The 26,364-nt window shown below is 35.6% G+C and overlaps 2 protein-coding genes across 2 annotated transcripts in view; both read right to left on the bottom strand.

Moving 5' to 3' along the window:
- Positions 1 to 1,346: 1,346 nt before the first annotated feature.
- LOC145824166 (uncharacterized) lies at positions 1,347 to 2,957 on the bottom strand. Its single transcript, XM_082923777.1, has 3 exons — positions 2,695 to 2,957; positions 2,404 to 2,613; positions 1,347 to 1,797 (listed from the first exon to the last, which is right to left on the bottom strand). The coding sequence occupies exons 1-3, from the start codon at positions 2,955 to 2,957 to the stop codon at positions 1,347 to 1,349; spliced, it is 924 nt and encodes a 307-aa protein (XP_082779903.1).
- An 8,853-nt stretch (positions 2,958 to 11,810) lies between these two features.
- The window catches only part of LOC114262951 (agamous-like MADS-box protein MADS2), a 46,211-nt gene continuing 31,657 nt past the window's right edge, over positions 11,811 to 26,364 (bottom strand). Inside the window, exons 7-8 of the mRNA XM_082866694.1 lie at positions 12,218 to 12,354; positions 11,811 to 12,111 (exon numbers count right to left, since the gene is read on the bottom strand). Coding sequence (XP_082722820.1) covers positions 12,024 to 12,111; positions 12,218 to 12,354 — 225 coding nt within the window. The 3' untranslated portion in view covers positions 11,811 to 12,023. The remainder of the gene's footprint in view (positions 12,112 to 12,217; positions 12,355 to 26,364) is intronic.

The following is a 26,364-nucleotide window of genomic DNA, read 5'->3' as shown; positions in this document are numbered from 1 at the left end:
TAACCTAACCCAAAGGAATGGACCTACCACCAGGACAATAGAGGAATGCACCAACCCCATCACATGAGACAGAGTCACGAGTGGAGTACAATGCATTCAACTTCAACCGTTTGAAAAAACAGGCCGCCAATGGCACCCCCCAGAATCGAATCTTACTCACTTGTGTAGAAGAGAGAGACATTGGGACTCCATCACCACCCTCAGTGGTAAATCTATTAGTAGATTGTTTATCAAAATTTTGTTGATAATTATATGGACATATATGTTTTGACACGTGTTTTTCCATGATGACGGTGACATAGATACTATTGAAATCGATTTGTTATGGAATATTATGTAGAATAATATATTTTGTGTATGTGACCGTAGCATCTTTACATCCTCAAGCCAATCATTGACAACGGAAAAATTAGATATTGGTGAAAGTTAAATATGATGATTTAAATAGTGTTATCTTCCCATTTTATTGGAAGTGATTTTTGAGTTTTATGACATAGTTTACCAAAGTCATAATTATGAACCTTGTGTAGTAGTATTGGTTTAACCATGAACCATGAATCATGAATTATGAAGTAAGAGTAAATAGTTACTTATGTGAGAGTTTATCACTTTTAATAAAAGAGATAATTTAATATTCCTTTGTTACAAATATTTGTTTTGAACGAATAAGAGATGATTTTTATCAAAAATGGGTTATTAGTTGTGATAGTAACACTTGTTAGAAAATTAATCATGTTTTTGTTCTAATTTGTTTATTTATTTATTTATTATCAACAAATAACACTATATTGATGAATTCAGAAAAAACAGAGCTTACAAGAATGCATCAACAAAAGAGAAGGAGGAGCAAGAACAACAGCTCAAAAGAGAAAATAGCCAAGCTCATCCCCCTGTTGGAGAGATTCCAACCAAACAAAACAACAAACAACAAAGCAAAAACAAAACAACCAGGATAAGCATAAAACAGACCAGGATAGCAAAACCAAAAACAACAACCCCAAGCACACAGCAGGCCACCAGCCCCAACCAACACAGCAGACCAACAACACTAACTGATGTATTGATAACCCTTCTGCACCACTGGATTAACAACCGGCTGGGTGATGACTGAGAAGGTGAATGTTATTGACCAAATCTTGAACAAAATACACACAGCTTGGAGAATGATATTTATACCACATAACAGCCTTAACCTTAATCGTCTCCTTTAGAGATTCCAGCTGGGAAGTAGGTTGGGCCCCTTGAAACTTACATTCATTCTAACTTTCCCAAATAGCCTAAAAGACAAGAAAGGGTACAGACCTCCATATCTGCCTACTTACCTTCGGGAACCTAAAACTAGACCACTAGAGGAGGAGGCCTTCAACCGACCCAGGCATCACCCAATACAAACCCCACCAACACACCAAATGAGACCAAACACTCCAAACTAAGGGGCAAAAAAGGAGCACATGATCAAGTGTTTCAAGCTCTGAGTTACAGAAAATACAAGAGACATTAGCATTAACACCTGACACACCAATCCTTTGTAAGTAAGCATCCGATTTAATCCTACCCTTCCATGCTAACCAAGCGAGGAATTGGGACTTAGGAGGAGAGAAATTAGACCAGATAAAGGAAGGGATAGCAAAAACAACCAGATCTGAAGACCTGTTGTACACAGATGCAATAGAAAACTGACCTGACGAAGATGGAATCCAACAAAGCCAATCACTGGAGACAGCTACGGGAAGCGAAGCTGCATCAAGGATAGTTTTCAGCCTAGCCACCTCAACTACCTCCCATGCCCGTAAAGGCCTACAGAAGGATAACACCTAATCACCAACTCAGCATTTTCTATCAAAAACCATTCTCAAAGATTCCTCATTCTCCAGAGCCAACAAGAAGAGTCTAGGGAATTGACCCCTCAAACAAAGCCCCCCCCCCCCCACCCATGTATTTGTCCAGAACTTGATTCTCTCCTCATTCCCAACCTTGACCACAATATTTGACAGATAATAGCTCCCAAGTTGGGAATTACTAACAGTAACTGACAATATATCCTGCCAAAGCCTTGAAACTCTACTCATATCTTCCAAAAAAGGAACCCAACCCCCTCCAACAGCAAGTTACTTAGCACAAATAATTTGTTTCCATAGCGCCGCATCCTCAGTGCCATACCTCCACCACCATTTAGAAAAGCATACAATCATTAAACTCCCTAATCTTCCTGATTCCAAACCCACCTTGGTCCCTACTTTTAGTTACTTCCGACCACTTCACCATATGCAATTTTCTCCCAGATACAGAGCCTCCCAAAGAAAATTAGCTTGTAATCTATCAATTATTTTTGCCACCCCCTCAGGTAGTTTAAACAGTGACAAATAATATACGGGCAAACTTGACAAGACAGACTTAACCAACGTGAGTCTAACCCCATAGGACAACAATTTCCTCTTCCAAGAGGCTAGTTTAGCCTTAAATTTATCAATAACAGGCTTTCGGGTGCTCTTCCTCCTAGGGCTAGCCCCCAAAGGCAAACCAAGATAGGTAAGAGATAGCTTTTTACATAAACAGTGCAGTTCAGCTGCAAAATCATACACTAATTCATCAGCCACACCCACTCCACTAACACTGCTTTTGTGAAAGTTGACCTTTAGGTCAGACATGAGCTCAAAACACCTAAGGATTCTCTTAATTTTTGAGACTTCATACTAGTCCGCTTCATAGAAAATAATTGTATCATTAGCAAACTGGAGGTGTGGTAGGACAACACCACCAGATCCAACCTTAATTCCTCGGATTAGGCCCATAGCCTTAGCTTTAGTTAACAAAACATTAAGTCCTTCAACAACTATAATAAAAAGGAATGGAGACAGCGGATCACCTTGCCGAAGTCCTTTCTCTGGAGTGAACTCAGGAGTCGGAGATCCATTAACCAATACAGACACCCTGGCAGATGATATGCATTCTTTCATCTAGCTAACCCACTTATGATCAAACCCCATATTCGTAAGCATAGAAAGTAAAAAAATCCCAATTCACCAAGTCATACGCTTTCTTAAAATCCAATTTTAGGATTAAACCCTTCGTGTGAGATTGTTTCCACCAGTCCACCACCTCACTGGCAATCAGGACTCTATCAAGGATATTCCTACCTTTGAGGAAGGCAGATTGAGCTACACTCACAACCTTAGGAGCAACCTGCTTAAATCTGTTTGCCAACACTTTGGATAGAATTTTGTAGATTGAGCCAATCAAACTTATTGGCCTGAAATCCGTGAGACCCTTAGGGCACTCCTTCTTAGGAACTAAAGTCACAAAGGAACTTGTTACACCTTTAGACAATCTTCTATTCCTATAAAAATCATTGAAAAACTGAACAATGTCAGGTTTAAACACTTCCCAGCACTTTTGAATGCAAACTAGATCGAATCCATCCGGTCCAGGAGCTTTATTCCCTTCAGACAGTTCAACAGCCTCCCAAATCTCTTCTGAATTGAATTCAGACTCAATCATCTGGACTTCTGGAGTTCCACTAATGGACTTAAACTGGCCTACCAGCTTTGGCCTCACTTTCCAATTCTCAGAAAATAGACCTTTAAAGTACCTGAAAGCCTCTTCCTTCAACTTCTCAAGATCCTCAATGAGATTCCCATCAACTGTTAGAGAGTTAAGCAGGTTCTTGCTCTGCCTGTATGAAGCCATGGTATGAAAAAACTGAGTATTCTTGTCCCCCTTTAATGCCCAGGACATCCTAGACTTCTGCAGCCATAGCCATTCCTCCTTTGTGCTCCATTTCCATACCTCCCCTCTCAATACCTTCCTTCTTTCCATTTCTGAATCATCAAGTAATCTAGATTCCACAATCAGCTCCAAATTGTGTAAGTCCTCTTTCGCAACCTGTAAATTATGCTTGATGTCCCCAAACACCTCAGCATTCCACTGTTTTAGTTTTAACTTAAGAGCTCTCAACTTAGAAGAAATAACAAATCTAGCCCCTCCAGATACACCCAAGGCCTCCCAAGACTGCTTAACAAATGAGAGGAATTGAAGGTGCAACGCCTATGCATTAATGAATCTAAATGGCCTCGGACCCCAGTCTCTAACATCTTCCATTAAAACAATTGGACAGTGATCTGACTCATACCTAAGCAATCCCCAGAACTTAAATTTGAACATATGGACCCATTCAGGAGATAATAGGAACCTATCTAGCTTACTCAATTTTTCACCATCCGTAGCATTGCACCAAGTGAATTGTTTACCCAGTAGAGGTAGCTCTGTGAACTCTATTAGATCAATGAAGTCATTAAAATCCTTCATTCCCCTGTCCCTTCTAAGGCAAACTTTCCGTTCCCCTAAGGTTCTAACTTCATTGAAATCCCCCTCCCAAACACCATGGCTTCTGAAAACTGGACTTTAATCTAACAGTGGAATGCTAGAAGTGCCCTCTTCTAGCAACATCATTTGGTGCATAAACATTGGCCAACACACACTCAAAATCAGGAAGAGAGTACCTGAAACTAGGATGACATTTCTATTGCTATAGCAAGAAGTCATTGAGAACACTAACGGCCGCCAAACACACAATAACCCCCCTACTGTTCCTTCTGAATCAACAGCTAAAAAATCCATCTCCTCCCATGGCCATAATGAGCGAACCATACCCTCAACCATTTCTGCTTTTTTAGTTTCTTGAATGAACACAACATCCACCTTTCTTTCTCTAAAAACATCCTTTATTCTATGCTTTTTCCCAATTCTACCCATGCCCCTGATATTCCAAGACAAAATTATCATTACAATAAAATAATACTCCTAATACCTCCAGCTTAAACTACTCACTACGAAGCAGTTCTAACCCGCTGAGCAGCTCGATCCTCATCAACACGTTCCAATTCCACACATCGCTGCATGACTTCAGCCTCAGCACCATTGCAGTTCAGCCCCAAGACTTTACCAAGCTAGACAACTGCTTGAGCCTCCTGCTGAAACCTGCGATCTCTACTTGTGCCGATCCCACTTGAAGAAGAAGCAGACAAGGCCAACGACGCTGCTCTAAACAGAGCTCCTCTGTGCCAACTCCCAATCGACAGTGGATAAGCTTTTCTTACATACCTTGCACCTCTTGCCATCCTTCGAACTAGTCTCCTCTCTTCTGGATTCAATTTTGCTCTCTTCCTTACCCTTATACAATTTTGGTTCCTAGAGTTCTTTCCCCACTGCCGATTCCCATTCGAAACTTCACCTCCATGCTCCTTTCCCATAATAGGCTCCTGATCCATACCATGTTTCACACCTTTAGGGCCCGCAGCACCAACATTAGAAGCAATTGGGCTAGGCTCAGGATTAGGCCCAACATACTAGGCTAAATCAACCACCACCTCTATCCGTTCCTCAGGCCTGCTAAACTGAGATACACATGCACCAAGCCCAAAAATGTGCCCAACATTAAAATCATTTCCCAAATGTCCATCAATAATACAGTTGAGAGCTCCAGCCGTTTCAACTCTGCATGCCTAAACAACGTTTGAGTTCCCTAAGCTACTAAAACTTGTCTCCTCCACCACAGATGTGGACACCAAACCGTCTCTCAAGGCCATGTTAGACTCCATGATCTCATTGGACCTACCAACCTCTACCACTTCCTTCAGGTTATCCCCTAGCCCATCCACGTCAACTGCCACCTCATCATCATTTCCATCATCCATAACTCCATCAGCAGATCCATGGAGGGCCTCCTTGTTTGAACTGTAGTCATCATGCCTCAAATGTAGCATGCACTTGCATAATTCTGTAACAAACTTAGTCTCTACTACTTGTTCTTTAGCAACCCGAACAGGAAAAATTGCACCCCTGCAACTGAGATTCACTACATTATTAATAAGCCCCATATGCTTGGTAAGTAATCTCACTCTCCCACATTCAAATGACTTCATACAGGATGTTTCATCTGCAATGCTAACCACTTCACCCCACAGTTTCCCAATACTTTTGAACGTGTTAACATTCCATAAGTTCAAGGGTACCCTATAGCAACACAACTAGACAGTCCTCTCTTGGTCCAAAACCAGGCCTTGTCTCCATTCCATTACAGAACAACACCACTCCTTGAGACACACATCCAGTTGTTCCATTCTAACCTTTATATCTTTGACCGATTTGAATGTTAGCACTACATCCTTGCCCCCACCTCGTCTCACTATAATATCTTCAGACCCAATGAGGTGGACTATATTCTCAAAATCAAGGAAATCACACCTCATTTTCAGTTTAACAATAGCACTCTCATACAACCATCCGTTTCCTTTCTCATTACCCATCACAACCAGCCCATCCTCCCTTCCACCTTTAACCACGTCTGCATAGGACTTGCCCAGGGCACTTCTAACTGATCGATCAGTCATATGGACAAACTTATGGCCAGCAACTTCATTTCCAACAACAGCCTTCGTCTTGGGTTGAAACTCCTTAGAGCCAGAGTTTTTTCTGATAATCCGCTTTCTTTACAAAGATGGACATATTATCAACCCATAACCCATTGGCCTTTTGAACAGCCACATCCGCAGCTACTGAATAATTATATCTAACAAAGCCAAACTTGGTACGGGTAGCCTTCCTGGTTTTGTTAGGAATATAAACATCCTTCACTACCCCAAACTTGGAACACAATGAAAACAAACCCTTAGGGCTCATAGACCATGGAAGATGGTCAACAAAGAGAGTTATCTGCTCTGCGGCTAGTCTGCTACTGCTACTCATGCGATGCCTCTGCTTCCCGTAGATCACTGGCACCCAACCATCATCGCTCCTCACTCTCTCTTTCTCTTGCTCCATCTTTTTAATAATGTGGGACTTATGTAAGCATGAGAAGAATATTTAATACAAAAATTTTAAAAAAATAATACAAAATTGCAAAAATTCTTGAAAGATGAAAACCCCTCTGCCGTACATTATAGAAGCTAGAAAAGAAGAAAAAGGTTTTGATTTCTAAAAGTTAACTTCTTTGAAAAAAATTGAACACACACACCATGATCTTTTGGAAAAGGAGTGAATACATGCAAAATGATTTACCTCTTTTTGTTCTAATTTATGTATTACCACGAATGTGGGGAATAAGTAGAATTGTTTGCTAATCATGATTCATGACTAGTACAGAAACTCGAACAAAAAGTATTCAAATTCATGAGTTAGAATCTTAATTTGGAGGTACAAGTAATCTTTCTTAAATATGTTGCAACGATTTAGAAAATCGAATTATTTTTTGAATTGTTTGGTTCTTGGACAAAAACATTATGAGGATATGAGATTTTGTCTAAGCATTAATTATGATTTGTGTAGTCATAATTATTCTACAGTTTCTATTTCATAAATTCTTTTTAGAATTTTGTTATTCAAGCGCACCATAATCAAAAAACAATGAATCTGTTATATTTTTTATTACATCATAATTGTGGGGATGTATTGATATTTTCATATGTTGATATCCTAATAAAGAAAATCAATTTTCCTTAGAATACTTAAAAGTATGAGGATGCTTGGAGAGGTTTATCCACAATGAATCTCAATTCTTTGATTAGGAAAAAATTAGAGTAGAAGCAAAAATGGCTTAGTTAACCTCTAAGGAACACCTCTATGTCTATAATTTGAATTCAGAAATGAGAGTCACATAAAATAGCGGTAAGTTTCGACTTATTCAAAGATTTAATATTGAAAGACATTTGCTCTTAGCTGTGAGTATTGTTTGATAACAATATAGTGAATCCATTAACTACTCAATTATATATAAAGAAGAAGGTCAAACGGAAAATAGCAGCTGCTAAACAAAATGTTTGACCAGAGAGTAAGGCCTTGTTTGGGAACCCTCCCTTTTAGCCAAAAAGCTAAAAAGTTACTAAATTAGCCAAAAAGCCAACAACCCATACCAAAAAGTCAAAGATTTTTTTTTCTCTCTACTTTTTGCACATCTTTTCGTAAAAAGTCAAAAAGTCATCCCAAACATACTAGTTTTTTTTAGCTCATATTTTAGCCAAATAGCCAAAAAGTTACTAAATTAGTCTGTTCTCAAACGAGGCCTAAATGAGGGAAAGTTCATTGAGGGAAATGTGATTAAAGCCTATTAATTTGAAGTGGTTATAATGGCAATCCAACCTAGCTAACTAGAGATCGCAAGATCTAGATTCAAGGGGACAATCTATAATAGGGGACAACCGAATTATAGATGACTTATTGGAAATCACTAAGAGAGTCTATCTTCTATCCATTCCTATGATGAGAGTGATATCTTCAACATGTGTTGTATGTAGGAGACTTAGGATAAGCTATGCTTTTAATGATTACTTATATCTTGGAAAATCCAGAGGGGCATATTTCAATAGGAGTATTTAAAATAATCGAAATAAAGATCACCTATATGAGAATTTATAAGGCTGAATTCTCTAAAGCACTCATGAAAATCAAGAATTGCCCAAGGCCAAAACAGGCACAATCGTAAGAACCAAGCTGTGTTTGAAGATATTCTGTGTGAATTCTATTGTCTTGGCTTACATAAACCGCTAAACAGTTCAAAGCATTATTTCTACTAGTGAGCTAGTAAGTCCAATAATCTTTCATTAAGGAAGATTCAAGACCAAAAGCTACCTATCATAATGCAGGATATTTCCAATTTGTACTCTCATTGTTAATGTCTATATTTCATTTGCGTTGTGTCATCAATTTCATTTACGTGAAGGATTGTTAAATTTTTTTAAAAGTGAATGTGAATTGACTCTATTTGAATGAAAATGTGCAACTCTTCATGGTGTCTCTTCATATAAAAGAGTGTGATCCAAGAGTCATGACCCTTTAGAATGGTCTTAATCACTTCTATAAATACCATGGCATTCATTTGTTAGGGAGTTTTGGGATTCATATATTATGTCTAATTGGTTATATAAGAGAGAGTGGATGACACAAATTGGTTCGTTGTTTAAACATGAAGTTGTGCAATTTTTGTTTGTGGTGATTTGTATCCTAAAGGCAGAATGCCTATTAATCGCAAGCAATAGAGATGATGATAAATTTTTATCTTAAGGACACGGTGTTCAAACATTGGTTTTGATCAGAATCTGTACTAAGTTTTATAGAATTTCTATAAAGAATTTCTTGTATTATATTTTATTATTTATTTGCATTAAATTGATTTTTCAAAAATATTTTCCTACAAATTATACTTTTCACTCTTAAACTTTTAATTATAACAATTACGTAATTAAATTCTCAGACTTTAATTCAAGTTTTAATGGGTCCTCTCTTCCCTTATTGTTACAAAATGTTGAGAAAACATGCTTATATGAAGGCCACGTGAGCACATTTTGGGACATTAGAGGAAGAAATTGGTGTGAAAAATTACACTTTTCGCAATTTTTATTGAAATTTGATTTGGTCTCTCATTTTTTAACTTTTACTCAAATTTTAAATGATAGAATAACATGAAGACCACATTAAAATATGGATTGAAATGTGAAAGTAGAAGCAAAATTTATATAAAAGTGTAAAAAGTGTTCTTTACCATTTTTAAAATCATAAGAATAATGCTAAGCATGTTGATTGGACATGAAGGAACCAAAAGAAAACATATCATTCATTTATAATGAAAATTTTGTATAAATTTTATGTTTATATAATATTAATCAACTAACAAATTTTATAAAATTTTCTTTTTAATTGATGTGACTCCTATTATATTATTAAAGTGGGTGTAACATTTCAATTTTTTATTATTGCATAGCACATTAGTTAGTAATTTTTTTATTTATTTAAATTTTGTTTATTTATATAGCACTTACTTCCCATTATAGAATTATTACAATTTCTTTTCTTTTCTTTTTTTCTTTGGGTAAAGTCAATAACAACAATTTCACACACACCAGGCTTGGTTTTTTTGGGTATTTGCAAACTATACCAAAGGTTAGTGTTAATTATCATAATTTGTGTGTTTCAAACTTCAAAACTTGAATAATTACCATACTTAATCTCTAATGGGGGTAAAATTCAGCTTTGCAAGCTTAGAAACATTCAGTATAGTGTGGTTGGTTATACATAGAGGAAAGGAAAGAAACTTTGGATAACAAGGTCAATTAATAATGATTGTTTAGGTGAGAATTAACATGCATTTTGATCATCTTTTGGTCTTTGCTTTCATAAAGATTTGATTATGTTTTAAACTTAATTTAAAAGCAATAAGGTCTTCTTAATTAGGAATGTCGGGCAATAGGCGACTCAACAAAGGAATGAAAAATCATAAGAATAACTTTTTTGTTGGCGAAATTAAGGGTTAAATAGCACCCGAGATTCAGCATCTCAAGTTGTCTTCAGAGAGGCCCACTTCCATTCCAAAGAGGATCTGTGAAATCTTATCTTTCTCACTTTTGCAAGTTTTTGTTCATGTATCGTTTTACAAAGAAAACGATATTTCTCATAAGGTAAATCATTTTTTTTCTTTCTTTTCTTCATATGTGACTTCACATAACATACATGTGGGAGTGGGATCCATAATATTTAGAAAATAAGGGGCAAATTACATTGTTTGTCCTTGGATTTTAGCCCTCGTGTCATTTTTATGGCAAATATGTACAAACGGCATATGTCATACTTTTAAGAATAAAATCAATTCAATGACTTAGTCTCAACTAATTTAAAAAATAATTTCTATCAAAAAATTCTAACGGCGCAAATTCTAAAATTAAATGTCAAAATTAAGTGAATTGAAACTATAGAGACTAAAACAACACAAGCAAAAAAAAATTATAGGAATAACCAATGTAATTTGCTCGAAGATAAGGATATCTGAAAGATAATGACACCTAACATTATTTTTGAAATATAGTATCTCCTATTTAAATTGATGTAGTGAAAAAAAAATCATAGGAATAACCAATGTGTTCAATGAAACTTATTTGTAATATATAGCCCCTATTTGGTGCACAGCTTATAGCTTCTTCTTCATTTTTTATTTTTTTTATTTGTATAAAGTGTTAGGTGTAATTTCTTATTTTTTTTATTTTTTTAATTTAGATGACCAATTCCAACATCCACTAAGGAGTGTTTAATTAAAGCCTGAGTAAAGCCCCATATACATTAGTCTTAAGAAATTTGTACTTAGAAGGTTTCATACCTAAGATAATGGAGGGAATACACTCGCAAGCCTCAAGCGTTGCTTGCCAAGCCAACCCTTTGGAATTAGGTGCAACTTCTACTTACCACTTATAATGCAAAAATAACTTAAATAAGTTAAAAATGAGGCAAATTTCCTCCAGTCCAAAATATGAACTTCAGGGCGTTGTTGGGCCAGTGAGGCCTACTACGGGTCTCGTTTTGATGATCCGAATATTTTATTTTGTCAATCACTTCGTATATTTTATTCATTCAAAAAATTAAATCGATCCAATAATTGTAACTTGTTCAATTTATTGCGTTTATCACCAAAAAAATCTATGGTTTATTATAAAAACACAATTTCCATCTATTTTTTGATGACAGACACAGTAAATTGAAAAAGTTATGATTGTTGAATTAACTTTATTTTTTGTATAAATGAAATATACGAAGTGTTTGACAAAATAAATTATTCAAATCATTGAAACGAGACCCATAGTGGACCCATATGCCCAAACAACGCCCTCCAATTAAAAAAAATCAATTATTAAGCAGAGAAAGAATACTTCTAACTCTTGAGTATCAGCGTTCAAGTCCCAAAAAATTACACGAAACAAACCAAAATAGTTCTATTTTATTAATCACGATGTTAAATGGTTAACACATTTTTCAAAAGCTTGTTTTCACACCCATCCATCATGTTCCAATTTATAAGTTCATATTTATATAATTACAAGCCATACATCTCATGGCAATGCCATGTTCCTTAAACAGTCTAGGTCATCATCCATAAAATACTTATTGTCGTCAAACAATAATTACAATTTGCTCAATGCAGATCATAACTACCAAAAAAAAAAAAAATTTATCTTATGGATAATCCCCGTTGGAACGTCGGTTTTCGATTAGAGCATCCAGCCAGGAATGAATCCATTGACATTTTGGGCCGTAGGGGCTGCAACATGTAGCTCATCTGGACCCACAGGGTTGTATCTGAAACCAAAGAAAGTGTTTCAAATACTAGCAAATCATGGAATTAATCAGAGTTAAAAATGTAATAATCTATGGATTTTAGGAGGGTGAAATCCCAGGAAAGTACCCGATTTGCAGCGATGAATTGAGCCTCAGAGGCTGGTAAAATCCCTCGGACCGAGCAGGAATTTGGTTGTTGTATGGAATGCTTTGTTCTCCAGCCTCCCATGATAGTTGAAGAGGTTCCATAGTACTTTCTTCCAGCTGATCACAAGTATAAGTTTAATGACTCTGATACATAACTCAGGAAAAAAGGTAAAGCGCACACAGCATTGAACACGGCTCTGTTCTCTTTGTTCGGTGCTCGATTTTGTTCATGAAAAGAGCTTCAAGTAAGGTGCAAATAGCAAAGTGAAGCAAACATAGACTACTGAAATACATGACAATACAAATAATAAGACTAATGGATATCCCCCACGAAAAATATGGGGCTTACATGCACCCATGTGTTTGTTATATGATTTTACTGTGATTTATTTCCGTTTCTGTCTTAATACAATTTCAATCATTGAATCATGTGAAAATTTCAAAATACATAAGTCATAATTTAATGAAGGGGAGTACATTGGGATAAAATGACAAATGATTGTTGTGTTTGGGGTGTCCTAAATAAGTATACTTTTTGTCTTTTTAGACTAAAAAGTTAAGAAAAAAAATATGATTGTTTGGGTTAACTTTTTGACTTTTCATGAAAAAATGTGTATTAAAAAATTGTATAAATTAGTGTGTAGGAAAAAATTAGGATTGCGAGTTGTGCAGCCATAATTTTTGACTTTTGGTGAATAGTGATAACTTTTTGAGTAACTTTTTGGTTTTTTTGACTTTTTCTCAACTTGCCAAACTTGGCATGAGTTTAATTATTTAGTCATCATGGTAACTCACATGATATGCCAATATGAATTTTAAATTTAATAAGATTATAGTTCCATATCTTGAACGAGAAGTTATTAGTTGATTGGTCAATAGATGAAATAGTTTCCAAATCTTCTACTTTAATGGGCAAGTGGAGTCATAGTTATATTAGGAAACTCTCGCTACCTATAAAAGTATATTTAGATGCCCATCAATTATTCTGAATATAACGTATTCTAAACAGAATCAAGAGAGAGAAACCTTTTTTCCACTATTATTATTATTAGGTTTATGTTCAATCAATTTTGAATAACTGATCTGAGAATGTTATTTATTTTTTGCATCATGTTATTATTTGTGAAAATCATGATAGTTCACGATTTTAAATTATGAATGTTGTTATATGCATAACACCATAAAATTTTTATATGCGGTATCAGAAGCTGTGTTCATGAATTATCATTTTTTTAATTAAATAAGATTAGTTGAATTTTATTAATTGCAAAATTTCGTTCAAAACCCGATAGTATGTTAAATTGGGTATTGCTTGCATGTGTCTTGCATATATAAATTATTGTTGCAATTTTCATTACTAAAATTGTATTATAAATTCCTTTGTCATGATTGATAATCATCTAAGTAATAGATCGGTAGTTGTGTGAGATGATTAGAATGAAATTTTATATTAATATGCTGAGCGTACACCTATTCAAAGTCTCAATAGATGCACTCTTATTTTATGTATAAAATTTATTTGTTATATATGCTTATAAATTTTAGGATATGGCATGGTAGCAATGAATTGTTAACTTGTAATTTCACTAATCATGGTGGTGATTATTATTCATGTTTTGTTAAATTATGTTATTAAATTTTAGTATGAGAAAACATATTAAAATTTTATTGTGATCTTTATAGCATTAAGCATATTGTTATTTAAGGATCTAATTGTAACCTCTAAAAACTATCTCAGTATAATATTATTACCACCATTATGTATAAGTTTGATTTTTACGGGTGGTTGGATGAGTTACAAAAGTATATATTCTTTTTTTTTATCAGCAAAAAAAGAACTTTATTGATGAAGCAGAAAACTAATACATCAATAAAGGAAAAAGAGGATGATTGCAAAAAGAATCATAGTGAGCCAAATCAATCCCAACTAGGTTGGCACCAATAGGATCACACAATCATATACTAGCACATCATCAAGAGTTGGTGAGGAACAACCACAAACACCCAAAACAACCTCACCTATGTAAAATCTAACCAAGCCTAATACACACCAGACAGCCCAAAAGTAGCAAACAACACAACATGACAACAACAATAATAACAGCTGCAGTAACCTAAAAAAATCATTCCCCCACAAACAAGCAGCAAACCCAATCAGCAAGAATGGGCTTCAAATCAAAAACATCAGTAACAGCTCAAATCAACCACCACAGAGTATATACTCCTTTTCACCAAGTAGAACCATCGTCATTAACAAAACAACATCAGTAGCCAACATACCTTGTAGCTTCACCACCAGCTCTAAACTTCTGTACTAAACAACAGCCAACCACAGCATCTACACTTCTGTACTGAACAGCAGCCAACTAACCTTGTAGCTTCACCACCAGCTCCCAAGCCCCACATCATAGCCTCTGCTGCCCCAAGATCAGCAGCAGAGCCCAACTATCAACCCCACCCAGCTAACACAATCAACAACATAGCAACAAAACTCTACCATGATCATAGCTAACAGCATCAACAGCATCACAACAGCACAAACAGCAACAGAACAAAGCAGAACATATCAGCCTCTTAGTAGCCTATGGTACAATACAAATCAGCAGGTCTCACTGAATTTTGTAGCCTTTTAATTTGGTAAGGACCCAAAACCACTATGCCATATGAGCCAAACCACAAAGTAAACAATCTTCATCACTCAAACAGCAGCCTCACAGCACAGATCAGTGCAAAACAACACAGAAAATGGACTTCACCTCTCAAACAACAGCATCACAACACCAACATCAGCACCAGTAAACAAACTTCACCTTAGACACAGTCTAATCTGCTGCAAATTCTCCACTACATCATGAACAAAGTATTGCAACTCACTAGTACTCGCTTTGATCCACATGGCAACTCTAATCTTAATTAACTCATAGACTTCCTCCAAAAGATGATGTTTTCCACTGAATATGCAGTCATTACGCATATTCCAAATAGACCAAAAAACAGCAAATGGAATTGCATTCCAGATTTTAATTTCCAACTTACCCCATTTGATCCCTCTCCACCAATCCATCACACCTTTGGCATTAGCAGGTACCACCCATTGTATACCCCACCAATTTAGGATATTTGTCCAGACCCTCCAAGCGAACTGGCACTGTAATAAAACATGACAATCAGTTTCAACACCACATCCGCAAAAAACACACTTTGTGCTAGCATCCTGATTGAGACAAGCCACCTTTTGAAGAAAATCTCTTGTTTTAATCCTACCCTTCCAAACAAGCCAGCCAAAAAATTTCACTTTTGGTAGGGAAATATTATTCCAGATCCACTTTGTAAACCCCAATCCTTGACCCATATCATTCCTACTATAAGCTAAGTTAACAGTGAATACACCTACGGATGAAGCACTCCAAACCAAAGAATCTATTCTATTTGATAAGATGGGCTCAAGAGAAGAAAGATATGATCTGAATCTTCCCACTTCATCTTTCTCTGAAGCCCTCAGACATCTCCTGAAATTAAAGGACCACCCAGCTGCTAAACTTCTCTATCTAATATTTGTTTAATGGTGAGCTCTTTATCTGCTGATAGGTCATAAATTCTGGAAAATTCATCCTTTAAGCACCTATTAAATGCCCATGGATCCTCCCAAAAACTAACCCGCAACCCATTTCCCACTTTAATTACAGAATTATTCATAAAAAAAACTCCACAGATTGGGGCTGCTATGTTCCAGATTAAATATATCTCCCCAAATTTTTGAGCACCGGACACCATTAGCCAAGAATGGTCTCCATCTCCCACCAAAGCTGCCATACTTACTAATCACAATATCTTTCCATAATGCCGTATCTTCAGTACCATATCTCCACCACCATTTAGCTAGAAGACACTCATTAAAATCCTTCAACCTTTTAATACCCAGCCCTCTCAAACTTTTCTTCATTGTAACCTTCTCACACTTTACCATATGAAGCTTCTTTTTAACTTCCGAACCCCCTCACAAGAATCTGGCTTGAATTTATCAATCTGCTTAGCCACACTAGCAGGTACTTTAAATCAGGAAATGTAGTAAACTGGTAATGAGGATAGCACAGATTTGATTAGAGTTAACCTACCCCCATAAGAAAGTGACTTTCTCTTCCAAGAAGCAAGCTAAGATTTAAACTTATTGATCACATGCAACCATATGCTCCTCTTCTTTGGGCTGGCACCAAGTGGCAGACCAAGATACATGAATGGCAGTTTTTTACTTTGACAATTTAATTTCTTAGCAAAATCAGCCAAAACCTCCTCCTGTACTCAATCCAGACAACACTTCAAAGCATCTTAGAATTCTTTTCACATTCAGAATTTCCTGCTCCTCAGCCTTACAAAACACTATTGTATCATCAGTAAACTGCAAGTGCGTGACATTAGTTTCCTTATGACCTATAACAGCTCCTTTAATCAACCCCAATGCTTTAGCCCTTTGAAATAACATATTCAACCCTTCAGCCACGATATTAAAGAGAAAATGTGACATTGGAACCCCTTGTCTGAGTCCTTTTTCAGGACTAAATTCAGCAGTGGGCGAGCTATTAACAAGAATTGAAACTCTAGAAGATTATAAGCATTCCTTAGTCCACCAGATCCATTTATTCTGAAAACCAAAGTTTGACATTATGGCAAAAAGGCACTCCCAGTTTACAGTGTCATAGGCTTTTTCAAAATCTAATTTTAAAATCACCCCCTTCTGTTTTTTCTTCTTCCATCAATCCACAACTTCATTTGCTATTAACACCCCATCCAATATGTTCTTTCCACCGATGAAAGCTGATTAAGACTCTCCAACAATCTTGGGCAACACCTTTTTTAGCCTAGAAGCTAGGACCTTAGAAAGAATCCTGTATAAAGAACCAATAAGGCTAATTGGTCTATAATTAGAAATGCCATTCGGGTACACTTTCTTAGGAATCAGAGTTATAAAAGAGTTGTTGATGCCTTTAGCCAAACACCCATTATCATAGAATTCCTCAAAGAACTTCAAGATATCCTTTTTAAACACTCTCCAGCATTTTTGAAAGCAAGACAAGTTAAAACCATCCGGACCCGGCGCTTTATTACCATCACTCTTCTTCACAGCTCTCCACATTTCCTCTTCTGAGAATGGTGCAACTAACTCGGCAGAGTCCATATCCTGACCAATGGATCTAAAAATACCTTCAAGCTTAGGCCTAGATATCCAATCCTCTGAGAATCTCTTTCTGAAATGATTAAGCAGCTCCTATTTAACCCTAAGTGGATCCTCATAAAGTTCCCCATCCACCTCAATCGAGTTTAACAAATTCTTGTTCTGCCTACTAGTAGCAATAATATGAAAAAATCTTGTATTTTTGTCTCCATTTAAAATCCAGTTCACTCTGGACTTCTGTCTCCACATCCACTCCTCTCTCCTACTTAGTGACCATACCTCCTTACGAACCTCTCGTCTTCTATTAATTTCAACCTCTTCAAGACTTCTGGATTCAGCCACTAGGTCAATGGCATGAAGTTCCTTCTCTGTTGTTTTTAAAGCGAAAGTGACATTTCCAAAGACCTTCATATTCCACTTTTTCAACACTGATCGAAGCTCCTTAAGTTTATTCATTATGACAAAACCTGCTCAACTAGTAAATGTAGACTCCTCCCAAGATTTCTTCACAATAGTTTGAAATTTAGGATGAAAAGTCTAAGCATTAAGGAATCAAACGGCCTTGGACCCCAATCCCTACCATCTTCTTGCAATAACATAGTGCAATGGTCCGATATCTTTCTTTCCAGCCCCCATAATTTTAAGTTAGTCTAACTCAACCATTCACTTGACATTAGTGCTCTATCGATCCTACTCCACCTTTCTCCTTCATTAGCATTACAGCATGTGAATTATCGTCCCATCATGAGTAAATCAATGAGCTCCAAATTTTCAATGAACTGATTAAATTCCTTCATCCCTTTATCTCTTCTTGAACACCCTCTTCTTTCCCCAAGATTTCTTATTTCATTGAAATCACCAATTATACACCAGGCGCTGCGAAACATAAGTTTTAATCTACTTAAAACACTCCAAAATTTACCTCTCATTCACTTCGTTTGGCGCATGAACTTTAACAATAACACAATTGAAATCTGGAAAAAGAGTACCTCAAAGTATAATACAATGCCTTGTACTACAGCACTGAGAAAGACTAAACACAGATGGCTTCCAAATGCACAACAGCCCCCCTGCCCTCCCTTCGGCATCGACGACCATATACTCTAACTCATCATCAGGCCAAAGAGACTTGAGGAAACAAGCAAAATCAATTTTCCTTTCCTTAAGTAAAGACTGACCTTCGTCATTTTTTCGGCTTTACCCAGACCCCTAACATTCCATGATAAGAGCTTCATTAATCCACTTTGCAACACACCATGAACCCGCAATTGCTTAGCAAATCAGTTCGGCAAATTATTCACCACAGGAATTTCTGCATTCCTGAGTAATGCCCTTTCTTTATCATTGACTTCCATATCCTTTACTTTTTTAATCACTTCCTCTTCCTTTCCACCAAAACATATATCTAGTGCTTTGCCCATACTAATTGTTGCTGCTACCTCCTCTTGTATCGCCTTGTCAATATTAAAAAGCCTTCCATTAAGATCCGGCGAAGCTTTCGACCCAGGCAGATCTTTACTTAAGCCTCTACCAAATGACGCCAATCTTGCACTCATCCCAGCTTTTGCTCTGAACACAACTCCTCTACTCCAGCTGCCCATGACCGCTGTACCTCATTTCCTCTCCCTGCTGCTAGCACCCTTTCCTTTTCGTTGGTTATCCACAAATGTCGAAGAGTTATATTACCTCCATTACTCCTAACCAGCTTTTTCCTCTGTTTTGCCTCTCCCCTTTTCAAACCAGAATTTCTTAGGGTAAAAGTGGGTTGAATAGATGGTGAATCAACCCCGATGTCTTGGCCCAAAGACATTGAGTTATCCAATCCAAGCCCACTCTGATGGACTTACTTCTACTTTCAATAGGCCCATTTGTTAACCCAACCAATTTAACTTCCAAGTCTATTCCACCTTTGTCAGGCCCATCTCCACTTACGCTTCTCATGTACCCATTAACAGCTCCCCTTCTTCCTCATTGACTTTATTAATTAGCTGTTCGGCATTCAAAATCTGTTGGTTGATTCCTTCACATGCATTAACCACCATACGACTTCCCAGGCCCGCGCCCGCCGTTTCTTCCACTACCGATGTACAGTAATCAATAGGTAAAACTTATGCCACCTCTACTACTTTGTGAGCCATCTCAGCCGTAGAAGATTTTAGCTCATCAGCACACGTGTTCATCTTAATTTGGACAGAATTTTCCACCACATCAACAGCTTCCTTTTCTGGAATCATACCATGTCCATCATCCTGACCTTCCGACCCTACTCCACTGCAAAGATCCTCCCTCCTTTGGACTGATACACACTTACATGATTCACCAAGTGTTTTGGTTACCATGGCGTGCTTTTCGCAAACTCTAACTGGATAAACCATATCACTACACCTGATCTGAATAACGGTATTAATGGGACACATTACATTAGTTTCAATCAGGATCCTCCCACAACTAAAATCCAACTGATTTGATGTAGCCTCATCCATTCGTAATATATCTCCCCATAATCTACCTCTCTTTAGAAATGTATCATTGCTCCATAGATTTTGAAATAATAATTGGAGAAAGTGAGAGAAGATAGAGATGAGCGAATAGAGAGAGAGAGAGAGAGAGAGGCACAATTGTTTCTATGAATTGTACATGTCTATTACACAAAGAAGGCACTCTATTTATAGAGGATGCCTTGGATGCCTATGAACAATAACATAATGCTACACTAACATAATGCACTAACATAATGCTACACTAACATAATGCACTAACATAATGCTACACTAACATGATAATGCTACACTAACATAATGCACTAACATAATGCTACACTAACATGATAATGCACTACATAATGATACACTAATATACACTAACATCCCCCCGCAAACTCAAGGAGGGGAAGCATCATGACGATCCATAATACTAGTTGAATAGGGTTTAAAGTAATATGATAGACCTGTAGGAGCAAAATTAGGTAAAACAGAGTGTACCAGTGAGTCCGGAAGGTCGAAAATAGCCAGGAAAGGTATGCTGGACAGAGATGATGTCAGCAAATATGTCAGCGGCGCACGTTAGCAGAGTGCAGGAAGGAACACGTTAGCAGGAAGCGGCGGTGCACGGTAGCGGCAGGCGCAGACGCGGTGCACGGTAGCGGATTCGGCGCACGCGGGTGCACAGTAGTGAAACGGCGCACGAGAGGCGCACAGTAGCAGGCGCGGCGTACGGGAGAGGCAGGGCTGACGTCAGCCGCGGGTCGTGTGGGCGCGTGTAGGCACGTGTCGGAAGGGAGAAACAACGGATGGCGCGTGCGGGCGCGTGTGAGAGTGGTGGCGGAAATGATGACGCGCAGTGGACACTGGCGGCGCGTGTGGGCGCGTGAAAGGTTTTTTTGAGGCCGGGCTTGGTGCCGTTGGAATCGTGAGGAAATTCCGAGTGGTTTGATGTAGTGCCGCTGTGGATGGGACTAAACACCAAAATCGCAAATTGCCAGAAATGTAACAACCTGCTCTGATACCATGAAATAATAATTGGAGAAAGTGAGAGAAGATAGAGATGAGCGAATAGAGAGAGAGAGAGAGAGAGAGGCACAATTGTTTCTATGAATTGTACATGTCTATTACACAAAGAAGGCACTCTATTTATAGAGGATGCCTTGGATGCCTATGAACAATAACATAATGCTACACTAACATAATGCACTAACATAATGCTACACTAACATAATGCACTAACATAATGCTACACTAACATGATAATGCTACACTAACATAATGCACTAACATAATGCTACACTAACATGATAATGCACTACATAATGATACACTAATATACACTAACAGATTTAAAGGCACTCCAAAGTAGCTCAGCCACACTGCTCTGTTTTGGACTAAGCGTATTCCCTTTCTCCACTCCGTGACTAACTCGCACCATTCTTTAAAACAGTCATCCAAGATTATCAGTTGTGCCTTCTTGTCTTCCACCGACATAAACGACACCACAACTGTCTTACCCCCCATTTTCTAACAACAATATCCTTAGAGCCAATCTGTAATACGACATTCCAAAATTCTGAGAACACATCATAGCTTTTCAATGTGACAATGACGCTATCATATAACCAACCATTACCAGCTTCCACCTCCATTACAACATGCCCTTCATTTCCTCTCTCGTTCACCTGTCGTACTACCTCTGTGTATGACTGATGAGCCCCCCAATATCATTTCTGACCATTTAATTTTTCGGTTTACCTCTTGGATCAACCACCTTACTATTCAACCCTCCTCTTTTCTCAAAACCTTTCACCTTCTCAAATTTGCCCTCTTCACATGGAGTTCATTGTCTTCGCACCATATGCCATTAGTTTTCTAGATGCCTACCTCAACTGCCACTGGACAATCAAATCGGACAAACCCAAACCTCGTTCTAGTAGATTTCCTAGTCTTACTAGGAATGAAAACATCCTTAACAATTCCAAACTTTGAAAATAAGGAGAATAACCCTTTAGGATTCATTGACCATGGAATGTTGTCTACGAAGATAGTAAAGATCTCCTTACCATTATTACGACTACCCTCCCTCTGATCAAGTCTTCGTTTCCCATATAGAACTAGCTGCCATCCTCCTAATCTTCCTGCTCTTACTGCTGCGGCACTCATCTCTCTCCTTTCGTATGTCTAATAATTTCAAAAGTATATATTCTTATGTGACACAGAATATGAATTGTGCTAATATTTGTTGTCTTAATTTATTCTTATGATTTAGTAATATGCATTATGATTATGATGATGAATAATTGTGAATAAATTATTATTTATTCAATAATATCCATGCAAAGTTTTTATTTTTAATTTGAAATATAATTATGATACAATTGGTAGATGCCAAAGTGACCCAGTCAGAATAACACATAGATATCAAATCAAATAATTGAAATTTAATACTCTTCCCAAGTATTAAAAAAATAATGACTTTGCAAATCACAATTCCTTAATTACAAAGATATTAAGTTGGCCCAAAGGTGCACCACTTCTAAGTAATTATTAAATTAGAATAGGATAGTTGATGGATATTCATAATTAATATTGGAATGAATACCCAAAGGTAACAGACATACTTAATTATGAATATTTTATCAACTAGTCCTATTGGTGAACGGGAATCACCATAATTGTTAAATAGTATGCCATTAGATTATCCCAAAGGTAGATCACAGTGATACTTTTTGTGATTGTTTAAACATGTGTTTATCTTGACTAATTGTCAATTATTGATTACTTTTAGCATTAATGTAATGAGCATGAATTATTGATTAAATTTTTTTTTCACTATATTTTTAGACCTTGTTTGTTTTGATTTTAAATGAAAAAGATTTCTCAAAATGAATAAAACAAGTTCAGTTTTATCTTGATGTTTTGAATTTTAACTTAGTGTTACTATTTGAGAAATTTACTGCTATTATGATTTAAGTAGTATAAAAGAAAGAAAAGACTTTTCATAAAATATAAAGAATCGAATAAATAAAGTTTATATTTTTATGTGAATGAGTATAGCAAACATTAAGTTTAAACTTCTTTAAATTGATAATGCTAAATAATGTGAAAGAATATTTCTGAACTGTTAATAAGTTTTCTGTTGGAATACTTATGGTTAAGTTTACCAACATAAAGTTTGATAATATGCATGAGATGTATGAGCATGTCATTGAATTGTATAACTCGATTGCTCAATTAAAGAATTTAAGAATATTTGTGAATGTATTTGTTTTCGTGCTATTTATTTTGAATGATTTATCTATTCAGTATGGGTCACTTATATTAACTATAATTCTATGAATAGTAAGTAAAAAGTTAATAAATTAACTAGTACGTTTATTTAAGAAGAGACAAAACTTAAGTAATTGAGATATCATTTATTGATCTTGCAATTTAAGGAGCCGAAAAGAAAGGGAGAATGCTTAGAAAAGGACATAAAGAAATAGCCACCTAAAGAAAATGAGTCTGTTCAAGATTTTCAGTTTCATAAGAAAGAAAATGACTATTCATGTTTTTTAATTTGATACAAGATTATTTTCAAACCAATTATGTTAAAACTCTAATTGAAATTATTGGGATTTATCGTTTATTTTTTGGGCATTGATCATTATTTAGATTTTGTTCAAAAATTTTATGTTCATTCTAATTTTCAAAAAATTATTTATTGATTTGTATAAACTTAATTAACCTTGATGGTTATTTTCAAAATTTAAAATAGAAGTTTAATTTATTGAAAAAATATATTTTTTTTGTTATTATTTATTATGGTTTGTATAAATTAAAATTTAATGATTTCTCGAAAGTTTAATTTATCTTGCATCATTTTGTTGGTCTTAAATATAGCTTGATAAATGAAAACTCCTCAAACTTGTGGCATAAAAGATTGTACTATTTTCTGAAAGGAAAAAAAAAAGTTATAAAGACTAGTAAAGATGAGATTCTTTTGAATTTAGATTTTATTGCTTTTAATAGGAGTGTGGGTTGCATTAAGGAAAAACAATTCAATTACATTAAGGAAAGTGCCACAAGATATACAGAGCTTCTTGATATTACCTAAATAGACATTAATGTGCCCTTTTGACACTTCATGTTTGGTAAATGAAGTTATTTTATCACTTTTATAGATGAATTTTCACTTTATGATTTTGTTTATTTATTGCATAAAAGATCTATCTAGTAAATGGATACTATTGAGGTGTACATTATGGAGGAAAGACTAGTAAAGATGAGATTCTTTTGAATTTAGATTTTATTGCTTTTAGTGGGAGTGTGGGTTGCATTAAGGAAAAACAATTCAATCACATTAAGTAAAGTGCCACAAGATATACAGATAGACATTAATGTGCCCTTTTGACACTTCATGTTTGGTAAATGAAGTTATTTTATCACTTTTATAGATGAATTTTCACTTTATGATTTTGTTTATTTATTGCATAAAAGATCTATATAGTAAATGGACACCATTGAGGTGTACATTATCAAGGAAGAAATGCAATTAAACAAAAATGTGAAAATCATAAAGATAGTGCAAAACACAAGTCTATTTGTTAAACTCTATGAAAGACATAATATTTGTGAATGCCTAAGCAATATGATATAGATGAGAAGCATTATTGTACTCTAATGAATATGACTAAGAGCATGTTAAATAATTTCTAAATAAGCATAACATTGTGGATGTATGTCGTTATTATCTATTGTTTTCATATAGAATCGGGTTCCTAGTAAGACAGTTCCAAACATTCATTTTGAATTGTGAACAGGAAGGAAACTAGAATTAAGACAGTTGCATGTTTTGGGTTGTCTAGGAAAATTAGAATTATTGATCCACATAAAAAGAAATTGAATTTTAGAATAATCAATGGTTATTTTGTTGATTATCTTGAAAATTCAAAGGGTATTAGTTTTACTATCTTAGCCATAGTATAAGAATTGTAGAAATCGATAACATCAAATTTAACAAGAATGGTGAAATTAGTGGGAGTGATAAATCATGAAATGTGATTATTTAATAAGTTTGGATACAAGTATCATTACCCATAATTTTGAAGGAAGTTATCGTTCCTATAGTTGTTCAACAACTTAATGTCTTGGAACAATAAATGAATAATCAATTACTCCATAATGTAATTATCACAAAGGAAAAGTTATAGAAGAATCACAAGAAATAATATTAAGAAGATCTCATAAGGTAGAGAGATTTGTCATTTCAAATGATTATATGGTATATTTATAACAATCTTATTATAATATTAAGATAAGTGAAGACTCAATTTTGTTGTCACAAGCCGTAGAAAGTACTAATTCTACTAAATAAATTGATATCATGAATGATGAGTTGAAATCAATGGATCAGAATAAAATTTGAGATTTATTGAATTGTCTAAGAATATAAAAATATTTATTATTTTAAGGGCAATATATATGATATAATGCTACATATGTGGCCAAAGATTTTACTTAAAAAGTAGACATTGACTACAATGAGATATTATTTTTTCACTTGTATTTAAAGGGCTGATTTAGAGTTATTATGGCATTAGTAACTCATTATGCTATTGAGTTGTATCAAATGTATGTGAAAATTAATTTTCTGAAAGAGAGTTTAGATGAAAAATTTTATGTAGATCAACTCAAAGGTTTCTTTATTGAGGACAGGCCCAGTCCTGGCCATAGGCCCACAAGGCCATGGCTTAGGGCCCCTCAAAATAGGCCCAAAATGGGGGGCCTCTCCTATTATAAGTTAGTATAATATGTTAGGTGTGTTTTGAGTCCAAAAAAAAAATTAAAAAAGGCCCAAACCGACTTAATTTTTTTGACCCATTAAAAGACCAACAGTTTAAGGCCCAGCCCAACAGTCTAAAAGGTCCATTTTTTTTCTAATTCCTAACCCTATCATCACTTAATCCAACCTTCCCTTTGATAGCACACACCGCACCAGCAAGGAGAAGAATCTATGCAGCCCAAACGAAGCAGCGACCATCAGCACAGGTAATTTTTTTTTTCTCTATTCAATTAATTAAATATTTATCTTGTCTTTTACACAATTAATTACTATTATAATATTGGTGTTTACGTCATCAAGAAAAATTTATTTAAGTTTAATAGTTCACATCACATAATTTAAAAATTTTGTGTTTTGTTAAGTGGTGGTGCTCTTGTTTTGAATTTTGATTTTAAAAAAATATTTTGATCTCAGCACAACAAGCATAGGTAAATATTTTTTTTTCCTATTCAATTAATTAAATATTTATCTTGTCTTTTGCACAATTAATTGTTATTATAATATTGGTATTTACATCATCAAGAAAAATTTATTTAAGTATAATAGTTCACATCACATAATTTAAAAGTTGTGTTTTGTTAAGTGGTGGTGCTTTTGTTTTGAATTTTGATTTAAAAAAATATTTTGATCTCAACACAGTAAGCAAA

Source organism: Camellia sinensis, chromosome 4, assembly GCF_055761805.1.
Source record: "Camellia sinensis isolate YWXY chromosome 4, ASM5576180v1, whole genome shotgun sequence".
Taxonomy (NCBI): Eukaryota; Viridiplantae; Streptophyta; class Magnoliopsida; order Ericales; family Theaceae; genus Camellia; species Camellia sinensis.
The sequence above is the reverse complement of the archived record's forward strand: the minus strand, read 5'-3'. Positions and strand labels throughout refer to the sequence as shown.

Bases quoted from the DNA above. Each gene is read 5' to 3' on its own strand.
- LOC145824166 (XM_082923777.1), bottom strand. From the start codon at position 2,957: ATGAAAGAATGCATATCATCTGCCAGGGTGTCTGTATTGGTTAATGGA. The intron at 2,614-2,694 runs GTATGAAGTCTC...TCACAAAAGCAG, and splicing joins ATTTTCTATGAAGCGGACTA to TGTTAGTGGAGTGGGTGTGG. The intron at 1,798-2,403 runs GTTGGTTAAGTC...ATCCTTCTGTAG, and splicing joins TCCTATGGGGTTAGACTCAC to GCCTTTACGGGCATGGGAGG.